Here is a 16,698-nt window from a genome sequence, read left to right as displayed (position 1 = left end):
CTGAGGGCTCAGCGCCACCTGCTGACCACAGACAAGACCTACTTGATCCCCCAAACTCAGAACCACTGGTCCTAGGCTTTCCACTCTGAGACCCCTAGGCTTTAGGCTTAGCTCAGGGAGGAGCTGGAAAGTTCCAGGCATGGAGGGACAGCTGGACCAGACCTTCCTTGCCACCCTCCACCGGATGTTCTTGTCCACTGATCGTGCTCCCACCATTTGGGGGCACCCCTTTTTTAAGGCACTTGTCTAAACTAGACAAGGGAGCTCCCCTGAGCTCCACTCAGCCCAGCAGGAACTTCTGTGAGAATTTTGTTTCTGATATTCCACCTCCAGGACAGCACTGGGCGTCACGTGAGAGCAGATGTAGCAGTCCAAGCTTGTCCACACCCTGTGTGCAGAACTGGCTCTCCAGATCCCAAAGATGCATCTCACGTCACTGTGGTCCAGTGCTGAGAGGCACTGGTCTCTGGGTTTGCAGATGAAGAGTCGGGATCAGACTTGGTGTTAACTTGCTAACATCTCACAGCTAGTAAGTGGCAGGCCCAAGATTTGAACCCGAGTCTGTCTCAAACCACAGCCCTGCTCCCTTCCCCCTGCTGCACAGTCCCAATTTCCTAAGCGCCACCTTTCTCTAGGGGTGCCACCTTGCTCTCAAGCATCATGTCTTTAGACCAAGAACAGGAAGGGAAAGCATAACTCAGGAAGGTCCCAGATTTGAGACTGACAGACTCAGCTATGATAAGTGACAGCCTAGATCATGTCCAAAACACCAAGAGAGCCAGAGGGACTGCTAACTGAGTCCAAGCTTGTACTGCTCGTTGCATCCCAGGCCAATAAATCAAGAGACGAGTTGTTGGGGCAAAGAACAGCGACTTTATTCATAAAGCCAGCAGATGGAGAAGGTGGTGGGCTCCTGCCCCTAAGAACCATCTTGCATAAGTTAGAATTCAGGCTTCTTTTATACTAAAAGGGGAGGGGGTAAAGTCAAACATGTCCTGGTTCCGGTCAGCCTCCAGAGGGGACGTGTTAATTTTTTCCTTCCTGCAGTCATTCACAGGTGGGCCTGGTCAGGATGTTTCCTTTGAGATAAACAAAGGTATTTTAGCTTAATACTCATTACATGGGAGGCAGGGTTCCCAGGGACAGGCCATTATGTATAATTTAAGCTTATAGGCAACATCCCTTTAGTGATTCACTTGTAATAGAATACAAAGGTTCTTCCCTATTATAGGACCTCACCAACACTTTCTCCCACCCATGTCTATGATGACCCCTCCATCTTCTGCCTTCTTGCAAATGGACTGGGGTCCCTACCTTCCAGGCTACCTTCCCCACAGCCAGTCAGGGGGCAATGCAGCCTAATGGGGCACATCTGCCACTCCTGTCTGTCCCCAGCTCACACCAGGTGTTGTGACATGTGTCCTGGGCCTCAGTTCTGAGTTCAAGAGAGGAGGGAAGCCAAGCCACCCTCTTCCAGTAGTGAAACTGAATTGCTAGTCTGGGAAAACTAGCCCACTAGCCATACTGGAAACCTGCTCAGGCCTAATGCCTCTGGATTTGGCATCTCCAGCCAGTCACCGCATGGCCCACATGTGGCCCACTAAGGTGGACCTCCAGCCTTTCTGCTGGGGAGGACTCACCCAGCTTCTGTAGAACCCATTCTCCCCAGGTAGCATCTGCCCGGCTCTGTCCTGCTCTTGAGTTCCTCTCCAACATCTTCTTTTAGGGAGAACCTTCCTGGGGAGCTTGCTGCAGGGAGTAGCCCTGGCTCCCCACATATCTCTGGGCTCACCTTTGAGGTCTCCCCAGGTCCAGTGTCAGACATCCTATTGTACCAAGACATGCAGAAGACTTGGGGGAAGAAGACATGAATGCTGCTGACCCTAGACTGGGGCAGGCCTGAAGAACAACAGATCTGTTCCAACTTGAAAGGAGTTGCGGAAAGGCCGAACAATGGGATTAAGGTCAGAACTGAGTTCCAGAGAGTGGATTTGTTGCATTAGAATCTAGATTACTGGCATCCTCTGTGCCAGGACCACCTGATTGGGGCATTGTACATCCTGATCTACCTAACACCCTACTCTATTTCCATTCTGGGCTGGCCCAACTCTGGAGTGATGTGAAAGGCAGGCCACCTAGACTGGCCAACTTGGGTACAGGAGTGTGAACTTCTGTCTTTCCCCCATACTTAGGTCCTTCCAGGCACTGATGCCGATGAGTGAAGCAGTGATACACTACACAATTTATTACGCAGCCCTGCCTCTGTGTACTCTTCACTTGATCAACTCCAGTTTTTCCCATAATGCCATTATTATTGGGGAAGGGAAGATACTCCAGGGTAAACCAGACGGAAGTAAATAACTACAGTTCTGACTGAAACTTTGACATAGGTCTTATACCTGTGAAGGGAGGAAGAAAGGGCCATTGGCTAGCAAGAGCGTCAGATGACAGTGCAACTCCAAGAAAATCTCAGCCACCCCAACAGGGAGCTCCAAAGATTCCTGCTTTGATCAGCCATTGGCTGGCCAGGAGAGCATGGCATAAGCTCAAAAGCTACAGCAGATCCCTGAGATGCCATAGCTGGAACATGGTGGCTAAGTACACTCTTCATAGCAGGCTCTGTCTTGGAGGGGCTCTCAGCAGCACATCTCCATGGCAACCACACTTTTGGGTCAAAATTCAACTTCCTGGGGAGCTGTATCAGTTAGCTTTTGCTATGTAACAAGCCACCCTAAAACACAGGGGCTTTGAAAAAATAAGTATTTCTCAAAAAAAGAAAGAAAGAAAAACAAAGGGACTTCCCTGGCGCTCCAGTGGTTACGACTCCACGCTTCCACTGTAGGGGACACGGGTTCGATCCCTGGCCGGGAAAACTAAGATCCCACATGCTGTGACACAGCCCACCCACCAAAAAAAAAAGAAAAAGAAAGAGAAAAAATAAGTATTTCTCATGCATTTGAGAGTTGGTTCTGTTGATGCTGATGATCTTAGCTAGATTTGCTTACATGTCCAGTGGCTGTCATCTGATCTAGACTGGCCTCCACTAGAGCAACTAGCTCCAGCTTCCAGGGTCTCTCATCCTCTAGCAGGCTCTGAATCCAGTGTCTCTCACCCTCCAGCAGGCTCTATGAATCAGCTGGCCAACTTTAGACAAACAGCCTTTTTTCTTGATTAATGAATTGTTCTGCTTTTCCTAAAGTACTTATAATGAGATATATTAGCTATTGCACAGATTCTGCCTTGGCAGGCTCATAAATAACTGGAGGCAATTTTATTATCTAGAACCATTTAACCAACACATTTACACTGGTCTCAACAACAGCTTGAGTTATTTTATTTGCTATGTGGGCCAGAGGGATAAATATATTTGGAAACATGTTTTAGTTTGGAAACACCCTCACTAGGGTTAGAAGTTCTTGGTTAAACCAGTAAAATCTGGGTGGTAAGTTATCTCATTGAGCTATTAACAAAATATGAGCAACTGGGGGAAGGAATTCCCCTCTCTGAGCTGTGGATTCTATATGTGAGAACACTAGTGCAGCCCACATCATTCACAGGCCTGGTGTGAACAATGAGGTCAGGTTTGATTTACAGTGAGACTTTATTACGAGAAGGCAGAGGGGCTTTACAATGCATCTCCCCAGAGTCCCAGGCCACCACATGGAGACCAAGTGAGACAGTTCCCCCCCAACACATCAGAAAAAGCCACACACCATAAACACACTTAGAATATCCCAGCATCAACCCTGAGAACTCCCCAACACCATGCATTGGCCATGAATTCTGAATTCCCAGAGCCTACTCCAAAACATAAGTCTAAACTTTGCTTTGCAGCCTCTTACCTTTTCCGAAGAAAAAAATATAAAAATAAAAGTAATACTATCAGTCCAGTAAAGATCAATCCAATACACAACCAAACAATCCACGAGTCAGTTTTCTTCTCAGATTCTGCAGAGAGAAAGAAGAGGAGAACATTAAGAGGAAACCTACTGGTAGGGGCCAAAGAGACCACATGCCTGCTTCTAGGATCTGTGTGGCTGTGTGTCATCTTCCCTGTCAGAGATAGAACCACCAACCTTCTGTCACACGTCTTTGCATCCTCCATCCTATCACTTAACACCTCCACACATCAAACAGCCTGCTTAGCACTTGCCAGAAAAACACTGCAATATCAAACACCACATACAATATACACATGCCATGCACACGTTCAAAACTTCCATACTACTACACTACCCTGTATCACTTGTAGACTGCTATAGACTGAATGTCTATCTCCCCTCAAAATTCTTATGTTGAAATCCTAATGCCCAATACGATGGTACTAGGAGGTGGGGCTTTGGGGAGCTTTAGGTCATGAGGGTGGAGCCCTCATGAGTCAGATTTGTGCCTTATAAAGGAGGCCCTCGAGGGATCCCTCACCCCTTCCACCATGTGAGGACACCATGAGAAGTCTGAAACCTGGAAAAGGGCTCTCACTTAGCCATAGTGGCACACTAATCTCAGAATTCCAGCCTCCAGAACTGTGAAAAATAAAGTTCTGTTGTTTATAAGTGACCCAGTCTGTGGCAATTTGTTGTATTGGGTTGGCCAAAACGTGCCTTCGATTTTTAAGTAAAAATAAAAGACACATTTTTCATTTTCACCAAGAACTTATTGAACAATGTATTCACCCTTTTGTTCCACTATCTTCTGTTTTTCAGGCAACTTCATAATTCCATCTTCCCCAAACTTTTTATCTTTTTGAGCAAAGAACTGTTCCAGGTGCCTTTTATAGTCTTCCAGGGAATTGAAATTTTTTCCATTAAGAGAATTTTGTAAAGACCTAAATAAATGGAAATCCAAAGGTACAATGTCTGGTGAATACAGCAGGTGAATCAGAACTTTCCAGCCAAGCTGTAACAGTTTTTGCCAGGTCATCAAAGAAACATGCGGTGTTACATTATCCTGATGGAAGATTATGTGTTTTCTGTTGACTAATCCTGGATGCTTTTCGTCGAGTACTGCTTTCAGTTGGTCTAACTGGGAGCAGTACTTGTTGGAATTAATCGTTTGGTTTTCCGGAAGGAGCTCATAATAGAGGACTCCCTTCCAATCCCACCATATACACATCACCTTCTTTGGATGAAGACTGGCCTTTCGTGTGGCTGGTGGTGGTTCATTTCACTTGCCTACGATCTCTTCCGTTTCACGTTATTGTACAGTATCCACTTTTCATCGTCCGTCACAATTTGTTTTAAAAACAGAACATTTTCATTATGTTTAAGTAGAGAATCGCATGCAGAAATACGGTCAAGAAGGTTTTTTTCGCTTAACTTATGTGCAACCCAAACATCAAAGAGATGAACATAACCAAGCTGGTGCAAATGATTTTCAACAACACTTGATTTGGATATTTTGAGTATGTTGGCTATCTCCCGCGTGGTATAATGTTGATTGTTCTCAATTAATATCTTGATTTGATCGCTATCAACTTCAACTGGTCTACCTGACCGTGGAGCATCGTCCAGCAAGAAATCTCCAGCATGAAACTTCGCAAACCACTTTCGACACGTTTGATCAGTCACAGCACCTTCTCCATAAACTGCACAAGTCTTTCTTGCATTTCGGTTGTGTTTTTACTTTTCTTGAAATAATAAAGCATAATATGCCAAAAATGTTGCTTTTTTTCTTCCATCTTCAATATTAAAATGGCTACACAAAAATTCACCAATTTTGGTGTCTTTTTAAAATGCACACTGATATGACAGCTGTCACGTACAATCTAACAAAATTGTTTTGAATGAAGTTAAAGACAACTAAGTGCTAATAGAGCCATCTTATGGAAAAAAACGAATGAACCTTTTGGCCAACCCAATAGCAGCCCATACAGACTAAGACATATACATATCACCCAGACAAATCCCTTATACCATACACACAAAGCATATTTCAATTTCATATTCCCCATGCCCCACACATATCCTAAACACATCCCTGCACACACCACCCACCCACACAATCCCTAGTCCTTACTTCCAGGAACAATTTCCCTCTCCCTTCAGGGCCATCCCAAGCCCCACCTGGCACAACCTGACCACATTTCCCAGGGCCACTAGTTAGCCTCTACCTTCCTTACTTCCCTCAGCTCTAGGCGGACCAGGAGGACCAGAGCCATGACCCTGGAAGCCAGGTCATCACCACTCTCTACCTATTAGACCATCCCGGCTTAAGGACCTAATCTGGACTGCTGACTCTGGGGCTGAGCTAAACCAGACCAAGCTTTCTCTCCTTCCCTATTGGCCCCCATATTCCCCTAGACTGTGTGGGAACCAAAGTTGATATTATACTCCCCTCAAGATGAAGAGTTAGGGAAATGTCTAGGGGGCTGCTTACCTATCAGAATCAGGGTGATGTTGAAAGTCTGGCACATGAGTGAGGGTACATGCCATACCACACACTGGTAGATGGTCACACTGTCTTCCAGAGAGGGCTTCAGCCTCAAGTAGCTAGTGATATTAAATGTACCATCCTCATTCTTGATGGCGGGGCCAGTGATGATGTCCTCAGAAATCTCCTGGAACTGGGGATCCTTCTGGGTCCACCTTTTCCATGTTATGTTAATATCCTCTGGGTAGAATCCACTTGACTTACACAAAATATGTTTGTCTTCATTGTCTTTCACCATGGCTTGCTCCAAAAACAAGCTACTGACTGGGTGAGCTGCCAGGGGAGAGAAATCATGCCTTGAGGGTAGGTAGGGACTTGCTTATTATCAGCCCAATGTCAGACCCATGGCAAGCCTTCAGGAAAGGTGAGTAAACTGAATGGTATTCTGCCTAGGCTAAATGTTCTGGGTATGCTGGTCCCAGTGCTGGCAGGGTGCTGATATGCTGTGACCCCGAAACTCACAGCAATTTTATAAAGCAGAGTTTCTTAAGCCCCTCTGTGTCATAGACACCGTTGAGAATCTGAGGAAAGCCTTGGAACAGTGTTGTGGCAGAGACTGCTAATTGCTGCGAATCTCTATTCTTCAATGACACCTCCAAGTTAAAGCTACTTCTCCCACCCTTCTCTGCAGCTGGGTGTAGGCATGTGAACTAAGGGTCTGGAAGTTTGGATGTATTCAGAAGTAGTGAGAGCAACTTCTAAGACGTCTCCTGAAATAACAAGGGTATCTTAAAGAAAAGAACAGTGTCTCTGCCCCTCCACTTCTTCCTTCCTGCAGAATGGCTGCAATACCATGTCATGGCTGGAGATGGAGAAGACATTTCCAAGCACAAGGTGGAAATGCAGGTTGAGGATGGCAAAGTGATGAGATAAAAGGATCCTGGGTCCCAGATGATCACAGAACTGCCATACATGCCCTGGGTTGGCTACATGTTTGTGAAAGGAAAATAAACTACCTTCTTAAAAGCACTATTGACTTCTGGCTTCCCTCTGACATGTAAAGACCTAAAGTCATCACTTCTATCCTCATAACAGGAAAAAAAAGCTGAGCTGAACAAACTGTAAATCCACAGCTTTTCTTAGATCCATCAGAGAACTGAGGTGACAGGGCAAACCACCACCCTGGAAAAAGACAGGCAGATTGAGAGAATCACAGCCGAGACCATAAAACCTCAAGCAGAAGGTACTGGAGTAATAAACTGGTCGACACACTTAAGCAGTAACTCTGACAAACTGCTAAAGGATAAGTGTGGACTAGATTGAGAATAAAAAACTCCTAAAGGCCCAGTCTCAGGGGGCGGGTCACAACACTTTCATGAGCTTTACCTCCCAGAATCCCACCACGCTCTCACTGTGAAGATCCAAGAAAAATTCCCTCCTATTTTGAGCAGTGGGGAGAGGAAAAGTAACTATTTAAAAATATACCCAGTGCATTCTCCATAATAAAGGATGCTCTCAAGGGAAAAGACTTTGCCAGAGTCTTGCCTGACCTGGGATAGTGATGATTAGCCAACTCCAGCCCCCTCTAGCCTTCCCGCCTCACCTAGAAACACTTCTGAAGGTGAGACAGCCTAGGGGCTCAGGCAACTCAAAGAATGAGGTTTAACCATAAGAGTATATAGACTGTTTCTCCTCCACAACACCTTACCACTACATCAGCAGAGTTCCAGAATGATAACAGTAGATTACAACTGAGAGAGCTGTTAAACACAGACTCTGTTTAAGATGTTCACAGGGAAATTCAAACAAAACAAGGAAGAGGGAAAACTCTGGCACCTACAGGTACAGCATTAACACTAAACACAGCCTAATGCCTAGCCAAAGAACATAGACTCTCACACCAAAAGCCTATTTACCTCAGTTCTTACTACCTGATACATAATAATCTGGTTTTCAACAAAAAATTACAAGGCATGCTGAAAAGTATGAAAAGACAAAGCAAGCCTCAGAACCAAACTCTTGTATGACACAGATTTTAGAATTATCAGATAGAGAATTCTAAATAATGATTAAAATGTTAAAAGCACTAATGGAAAAAGCAAACAACATGCAAGAACAGATGGATAATGTAAATAGAGATGGAAACTTTAAGAAAGAATCAAAAGGAAATGCTAGAAATCAAAAACATTATAAAAGAAATGAAGAATGCCTCTGATGGGCTCATCAGTAAACTTCACAGTGCCAAGGAAAGAATCAGCTAGCTTGAAAATGTCAATAGAAACTTCCCAAACTGAAATGCAAAGAGAAAAAAGAATGGGGAAAAAAAACAGAAGGGAACAGAATATCCAAGAACTGTGAGATGACAGCAAAAGGTAACATATGTAATAGGAATACCAGAAGAAGAAAAGAGAAAGGAGCAGAAGAAACATTTTGAAAAATAATGGCTGAGAATTTTCCAAAATTAATGACAGACACCAAAGCACAGATCCAGGAAGCTCAGACAACACTGAGCATAAAAATACCAAAAACAGAAAAAAAAAAATCTATACCTAGGTATACCATATTCAAAATGCAAAAAAACAAAGAGAAAATCTTGAAAGAAGCCAGAGGAAAAAAATAACTTACCTATAGAGGAACAAGGATAAGGATGACATGGGACTTCTTAAATGCAAGAAAGAAGAGAGTGGAGTGAAATATTTAAAATATTCGAAGAAAGAAAACCCCACCAATCTAGACTCCTATATCCAGAAGAATTACCCTTCAAAAATGAAGTATACTTTCTCAGACAGACAAAAACTGAGGAAATCTGTCACCAGTAGACCTGCTTTGCTACATGTTAAAAGAAGTTCTTCAGAGACGGAGAATGATATAGGTCAGAAATTAGAATCTACAAAAAGAAAAGAAGAGTGTCAGAGAAGGAATAAATGAAGGCAAAATAAAACATTTATTTTTCTTATGCTTAACTGATCTAACAGATCATTGTGTTCATTCAAAATAATAATAGCAACAATGTACTGGGTGGTTATAGCATATGAAAAAGTTAAATGAATGACAGTAATGTTATAAGAGATGGAAGAGAAGAACTGGAAATATTCTGTTATTAAGTACCTGTACTATCCATGGAGCAATACAGTGTTACTTGAAAGCAGACTTAAATTAGTTGTAAATGTACACTGCAAACGCTAGGACAACCACTAAAATAAATTTTAAATAAGTATAATTGATATACAGAGAAAAGAGAGAAAATTGTATCATATAAAATATTCAATTAACACCAGAGAAGGGGGGCTTCCCTGGTGGCGCAGTGGTTGAGAGTCTGCCTGCCGATGCAGGGGACATGGGTTCATGCCCTGGTCTGGGAAGATCCCACATGCCGCAGAGCAGCTAGGCCCGTGAGCCATGGCCGCTGAGCTTGCGTGTCCGGAGCCTGTGCTCCGTAACGGGAGAGGCCACAACAGTGAGAGGCCCGCGTACCATAAAAAAAAAAAAAAAACAGAGAAGGCATAAAAAGAGGCGGAAAATTAAATTTAAAAAATTTTAAAAACAAAGGGCACCAAATAGAAAACAGATACAAATACAATACATATCAGTCCAACTATATACGCAATCACTTTAAATGAATGGTCTAACTACATCAACTAAAAGAGACTGTCAGAGTGGATAAAAAAGAGACTCAAACATGTGCTTTCTACAAGAAACCCACTTTAAATATGAGGACCCAAATAGATTAAAAGTAAAAGGATTGAGAAAGATATACCATACTAATACCAACCCAAAGAGAACTTGAGTAGCTATATGAATTTCAAAGTAGCCTTCAGAACAAGGAAAGTTATCAGGGGAAAAAAAAACTAAGGAAATCTGAATAAACTATGGACTTTAATGAATAATAATGTATCAATATTGGTTCATCAATTATAACAAATATACCATAAATACAAGATGATACTAATGGGGCAAGTGGGGTGCGGAGGCAAGAGTAATATGGGAACTTGGTACTAACTTTCCAATTTCTCTGTAAATCTAAAACTCTTCTAAAAAATAAAGTGTATCTAATTTTTGGAAAAAAAAACTTTTATTTTAGGCTTTCTGTCAGTTGCAGAGGAAATGAATTCTAATATACATCCCCATTACCAAAATTAATATGTACAAAACATTCAAAGTCTTAAGTACAATTATGGAGGGCTCACAGACACTGCCCCTCAGTTACAGGCTGAATTGTATGCCCCCCCCCCAAATTCATATGTTGAAGTCCTAATCCTAGTCCCTCAGACTGTGACTATATTTGAAGGTAGGGTTTTTATTGAGGTTGGTAAGTTAAATGAGATCATTAGGTTGAATCCTAATCTAATATGACTGATGTCTTTATAAGAAGAGGAGATTAGGATACACAAACACAGAGGGAAGAGGGGGTGAAGACACAGGGAGAAGACAAGCACCTACAAGCCAAAGAGAGAGGCCTCTGAAGAAACCAACCCTGCTGTCACCTTGATCTCAGACTTCTAGACTCCAGAATTGTGAGAAAATAAGTTTCTGTTGTTTAAGCCACCCAGTCAGTGGTGTTTTGTTACGGCAGCCCCAAGCTCACCCACAGAGTATCTGACCTATTTATAATAGAAGAAAGTGGAGCTCAAAAACGTGTTTAGGGAAAAGTGTTGTTATAAGTCTTGACTGAGCACCTACCTCACAACAGCACTGGCTGAGCATTTTCATACATGATCTTGTGTCATCCTCAGAACACTATGAGGCAGGTATGATTTATCACCTCATTTTGCACATGCAGAATGAGGGAAAATTCATTTGCACATGGGAAAATTCACGTGTAAAGATGTTAAATGGCTGACCCAATCACTCAGTTTGGAAGCAACAAAGTTAGACAGAATAGGATTCAGATCCATGGAACCAGAGTGCAATCTCTCTTCTTCCCCAGCTATCTTTCAGAGGTACCTCTTCAGTGAAGACTAACTGTCCACACACCAGGGAAATTATATAATTACTTTGACTACCTTTTACTGCGAACTTAAAATGGGCCAAACACTATTCTAAGCATCTTCCTTGCATTTCTCATAGCCTCTTCCCTACAATCAATCCTCTTAGAAAAGTACTATTACATTTGTTTAGAGGGAAGGGCACTGAGATTCAGCGTGATTATTAACTTGTCCAAAGTTGTCTAGAAGTCCATGGAAGCCCAGGACTCAAACCCACGTCTATTTGACTCCTAGGCCCATACTCTGCTCCCCTCGGCCCATCTACATGTCCACCCCAAGCCCCATCACCATGGGAATCACAGGGCACTGCCCTCAGGCACTCACCTACAACCTCCAGCCAGACTCTCCCCTGTGCCTTCTGAGGAGTGACCACCAACTCACATCGGTACTCTCCTGCTTCCCACAGTTGGACCCCAGGCAGCTGCAGTGAGGCATCCCCCCTCTTCAGCCTCCATGGAGACACGTTGGCTCCAGGTCGGAATGCCACTTTGTGGTCTCCAAAAAATTCAAACAGTTTGATCTCTATTTCAGACACCTGAGCCTTCCGAAACCAGGTGATACCCATACTGTTGATGTCCAGGTGTGGGAAACCAGGGATCTTGCAAAAGATAGTCACATTTTCATTCAGGAAAACCATCTGAGTCTTCCCTGCCATCTCCACTTCCAGAAAACCTGGGGTAATATGAGAACTCTGTTATGAAGGACCCTTGGAAGAAACATAGGCCTGGGGCTCTAAAACATTGCCATATAATTGGAAACAACTTCCCTTTTTGTGGGGGTGGGGGGAGGGGTCTTCAGATACAAAGGCCCTTAGTTCATGGCCCCTCATTAATCCACATAAACTCCTTCAACTTTGTTCTTTTTTTTTTTCCAAGATTGTTTTGGCTATGCTGGGTGCCTTGCAATTTCAGAGGAATTTGAGAAACAGTTTATCAATTTCTACAAAGAAGTCAGCTAAGTTTCTAATAGTAATTGAACTGAATCTGTAGATCAACTTGGCAAGTATTGCCATCTTAGCAATGTTGCTTCTAATCCACAAATGTGTTTGGGGGATGTGTTATGGACTGATTGTTTGTGTCCCCACCAAATTCACATGTTGTGGCCTAATCCCCAGTGTGATGGTATTTGGAGGAGGGGCCTTTGGGAGATAATTAGGTCATGAGGGTGAGCCCTCATGAATCAGATTAGTGCTCTTATAAGAGACGTGAGAGGGAGTTTCCTGGCGGTCCAGTGGTTTAGACTCTGTGCTTCCACTGCAGGGGGCATGGGTTTGGTCCCTGATCGGGGAATTAAGATCCCACATGCCACGCATCCAAAAAATAAATAAATAAAAATAAAAAATAAGAGATATGAGAAATATGAGATCTCTCTCCAAACCTGAGGATATAGTAAGAAAGTGTCTGTCTACAAGCCAGGAAGGGCTCCCTCACCAGCAACCAAATCAGTCAGCACCTTGTTCATGGACTTCCCAGCTTCCAGAACTGTGGGAAATAAACTTGTTGTTGTTTTTGGCAGCATGCATGCGGGATCTTAGTTCCCGGGTCGAACCCGTGCCCCCTGCAGTGGAAGCGTGGAGTCTCAACCACTGGACCGCCAGGGAAGTCCCAGAGTAAATTTCTTATTTCACGCCCCTCCGTTCCAGCAATTGGCATGATGCAAAAGAGGCAGAGGTTTACAGAACATCAGAGCGCGTGCTCACAGGCTCCTACAAGTGCCGACTCTGCACATAGTAGGCGTCAGTATACAACTGTTGAATCAGTAAATGAATCCGCATTTCACAATAGAGAGTTCAGGGTTGGTTGGGGATTTTTAAGATATTTAGCCCCAGCCGGACTCGGACCTCACGGCGTAGCGAAAGCCACCCCTCCTCCCTCCCTGCCTCCTTCCTTCTCTCCCTCCTGCCCTACCTGCGGCGAGCAGCGTGCACCTCAGGACCAGCACCAGAACCGGGAGCACAGCACTGAGCCCCACCACGTGGGGCCGCCCACCCTCTGCGCCATGGCCACAGCCTCCCGGAACCTGCATCCTCGAACTTCCTCTCAGAAAATTCCTTAGTTGCTTCCTTCCTCTTAGGAGTGGGCAGCTCCTAAGGAGTGGGTGGACGGAACATCTCTTGCGCGGTGACTGGAACTTTACGCAGAATTGGTTAATGGCGCATTTGCACCTTCTGCAATTCTGCGAGAAGTCGTTTTGGTTGCTCCGTTCACAGAGAAGGAAAGTTACCGCCAGCACCTTTCCCAGTCACACCTCCACCGGCTGCGCGCGCGCGCCGGGAGTGGGAGTGGCCGGCAGTGGGCAGGCAGTCCCCGCCTCCGAGCGCGCCGGCCGGCGGGGGCATAGGGTTCGCGTCAGCCTCTATGTTCGCTTTGTAAACGGAGGCCAGGATCCGATCGCCTGGGCGCTGCTCTAAGGAAGATCCACTATGCAGGAGTGCGTTGGGGGCAATTGTTCTTACCATCAGCATGATAAACTAACATTACTTTTTTTTTTTTTTACGATTCTGAAAAGTCATTCTTTATTTTGATACTGAGAAATGGATTATTTCCTGCCATATCAGTAAACAGAGGCTGTCACAGTCACCGGGGATTGTAGCCACCACCAGAAGGTAAGCTGGTGAGCCCTGAGGCAACTCAGGAAGGAAAGAATACCTGCCATCTAGCAGCCATCAGACCGCAGCCACTCCCTACAAAAACACAGGACACTGGCCCCAGATAGCTGAGGTACATATCAAAGGAATGATTTCAGTGAGCCCAGACTCTTGCATCTTCCCTTACATAGAAATGGGCTTAATTCCTTAACTTGGGGTATCTGGTTTTCTTTAATTACAATAATCTTTTGAGGTTCCCGACTACCTGCCCTTTGATGCAAAACCCGCCCCCTCGCCTCCTTGGAGCAGTTTTCTCAGGGTTACTTGAGATGTTGCCTCCCAGGCTTGAAGTCCTAAAAATTCCCACCGAATAAAACATAACTCAGAGAGTTGCATTGACTTACATATACTACCAAATGTAAAACAGATAGCTAGTAGGAAGCAGCCGCATAGCACAGGGAGATCAGCTGGGTGCTCTGTGACCACCTAGAGGGGTGGGATGGGGAGGGTGGGAGGGAGACGCAAGAGGGAGGAGATATGGGGATATATGTATATGTATAGCTGATTCACTTTGTGATACAGAAGAAACTAACACACCATTGTAAAGCAATTATACTCCAATAAAGATGTTAAAAAAAACCATAACTTTTAGGTTGCGCGTATTTTTTCAGTCAGTACAAAAAATAAACCCTTCAACCTGTCAAGAATGTCACTTGTTTTCATACTGTTGTAAAGCAAACTTATAGAATAGGAACATCTGCTACCAGCTCCAACTTACATTTCTTTAAAAAAGAAAAAAATCTTATATTACTGAAACCTAAAGCTAAATTTATATCTCCAGGATGCTTCAGTCAAATGTCTGAAAACAGCCCATTTCCCCTTACTAACCAAAACGTGGCTTGTGACCTCTCCAAGCAAAACAAAATGCTCAGTGATCAAGTTTTACAATCTCCAGACCACCTTTAAAATCAATGTAACTGCCAAGTTCAGAACACAAGTGGCATTTGCTGTTATAAACGCACATATCTTTCTCCAGCATCTTGCATTCCAGTAGTCTCATTGATCCTATTTAATTGTTTTTCTCACATCTTTAAAAAGAGTGTAACCTACAGAAACTCACAGGCAGACCTGGACTCAAATGCCAGCTACACCAGCTGCTCTTTGCAGGACAAAAGGCAAGTTACCTCACCCCCTCTACCCTGACAGCCTCGATTTCCATTTCTCTAAAATTCAGGTCGTAAAATCTTTCCTGCAGGACTGTTGTAAGAATTACAGTATCCTGTGGGCTGTGGATCAAATCCCAATAAAGAGTAGTCTTATTGGCACAGTGAATTTTGAGTTAGTGGTACTGTCAGTAACTAAACAAATATTTACATTCTCCTTTATCTGCAGAACAAGCTCACTGTGGCCATATGACCAAGTTCTGATCCAATTAATATAAATGGAAGTGTTTTGTGTGCTTTCTGGGAAATGTCTTTAAAGGGAGGGATATGCTCTTTAACCTTTCCTCCATCTGCTGGCAGGAATGCAGATGTAATAGCTAGAGCATCAGCAGACATCTTGGACCATAGTGTAAAAGTCACACATTGGGGACAATGGGACAGCAAAATGGAGGGCTGTTGGGCCCCTGATGATTTGGGAAACTTCCCTACCAGCCCTAGAACGACACCTCTGAGCTTGCAGAACATAAGAAACAAAGTCAATAAGCCATTCTTATTTGAGGTGTTCTTATTTTCAGCAAAACTTAATCCTAATCACTACAAATGGTAAAAGAAATGGAGCTACTTTTGCTTGGAGTAGACTGGGGCTTTAAGACTTATTATCAGTTTTTAAATCTCTGAAAAGCTAACACATAAGTATATGTGTAGACATGTTATATGTTTTTGAAGGCAGAAGGAAGGTTCCTATGTAGAATTTATGGAGAGACAGATTTGAACTCAGCATAAGTGTCTCTAATAAAGGAATGGCCATTTTAATTCATCCCACAGGCAACCATTCACTGAACTCTGCCAGGTACGGTCTGAATGTAATGGATTCAGGTGAATAAAGCACAGTCCTTAGCTTTAAAAAGCTCATCTAGACCAGTGCTGCTCAAAGTAGTTGTTGACAAAGGACCTTTTTAAAGAAAATATCCAACCCATTGAGGACTGATATTTTATAAAATACAACAAAAATGAATTCTTAGAAAAAGGAAATCAAGATATAAAAATATAAGCTCCCATTTTTATTATAAAACAGACATGAAATTATTTCAAAGGTATAACTAATTTCAGTTTCTATGTTGACACCTCATTGTTGGGTGACACTGGTGTATAGACCAGCACCAGTCACAGAACATACTTTGAGAAACACTGATCTAGACAAATGCAAGTTGAGGGCCATTCTATAAAATAACTGGCCTGTACTTTTCAAAAATGTCAATGTCATGAAAGACAAAGAAAGGCTGAAGAGCTATTTCAGCTTAAGGGAAATAAAAGAGACATGACAAGTAAATGCAAAGCTTGATTCTGGATTAAATCCTAGATGACAAAAAGAAATTACTATGAAGGACAGTATTCAGACAACTGGTGAAATCTGAATATGGACCAAATGTTATAATAGATCAATAGTATTAGAATGTCAACTAAAAAAAAAACACATAACCTAAGAGCTGAGAATTATATTTTGTTCAGTGGACTTACTGAGGACTGAAGCCCAGGAGACAGCCTCTCAGATAGCTCCAAGGGGCTGTTCCAAAGAGGTAAGGGAGGAACCAGG

General features: G+C 43.4%; 1 protein-coding gene across 1 annotated transcript; it reads right to left on the bottom strand.

Annotated features, from left to right (window-relative positions):
- Positions 1 to 854: 854 nt before the first annotated feature.
- NCR3LG1 (natural killer cell cytotoxicity receptor 3 ligand 1) lies at positions 855 to 13,625 on the bottom strand. The gene is made up of 5 exons (XM_082629126.1): positions 13,262 to 13,625; positions 11,679 to 12,026; positions 6,376 to 6,702; positions 3,843 to 3,948; positions 855 to 1,079 (listed from the first exon to the last, which is right to left on the bottom strand). The coding sequence occupies exons 1-5, from the start codon at positions 13,377 to 13,379 to the stop codon at positions 1,052 to 1,054; spliced, it is 927 nt and encodes a 308-aa protein (XP_082485252.1). The 5' UTR covers positions 13,380 to 13,625; the 3' UTR covers positions 855 to 1,051.
- Positions 13,626 to 16,698: the final 3,073 nt, after the last annotated feature.

This window comes from Mesoplodon mirus, assembly GCF_964341445.2.
Source record: "Mesoplodon mirus genome assembly, chromosome: 7".
Classification (NCBI taxonomy): Eukaryota; Metazoa; Chordata; class Mammalia; order Artiodactyla; family Ziphiidae; genus Mesoplodon; species Mesoplodon mirus.
The sequence above is the reverse complement of the archived record's forward strand: the minus strand, read 5'-3'. Positions and strand labels throughout refer to the sequence as shown.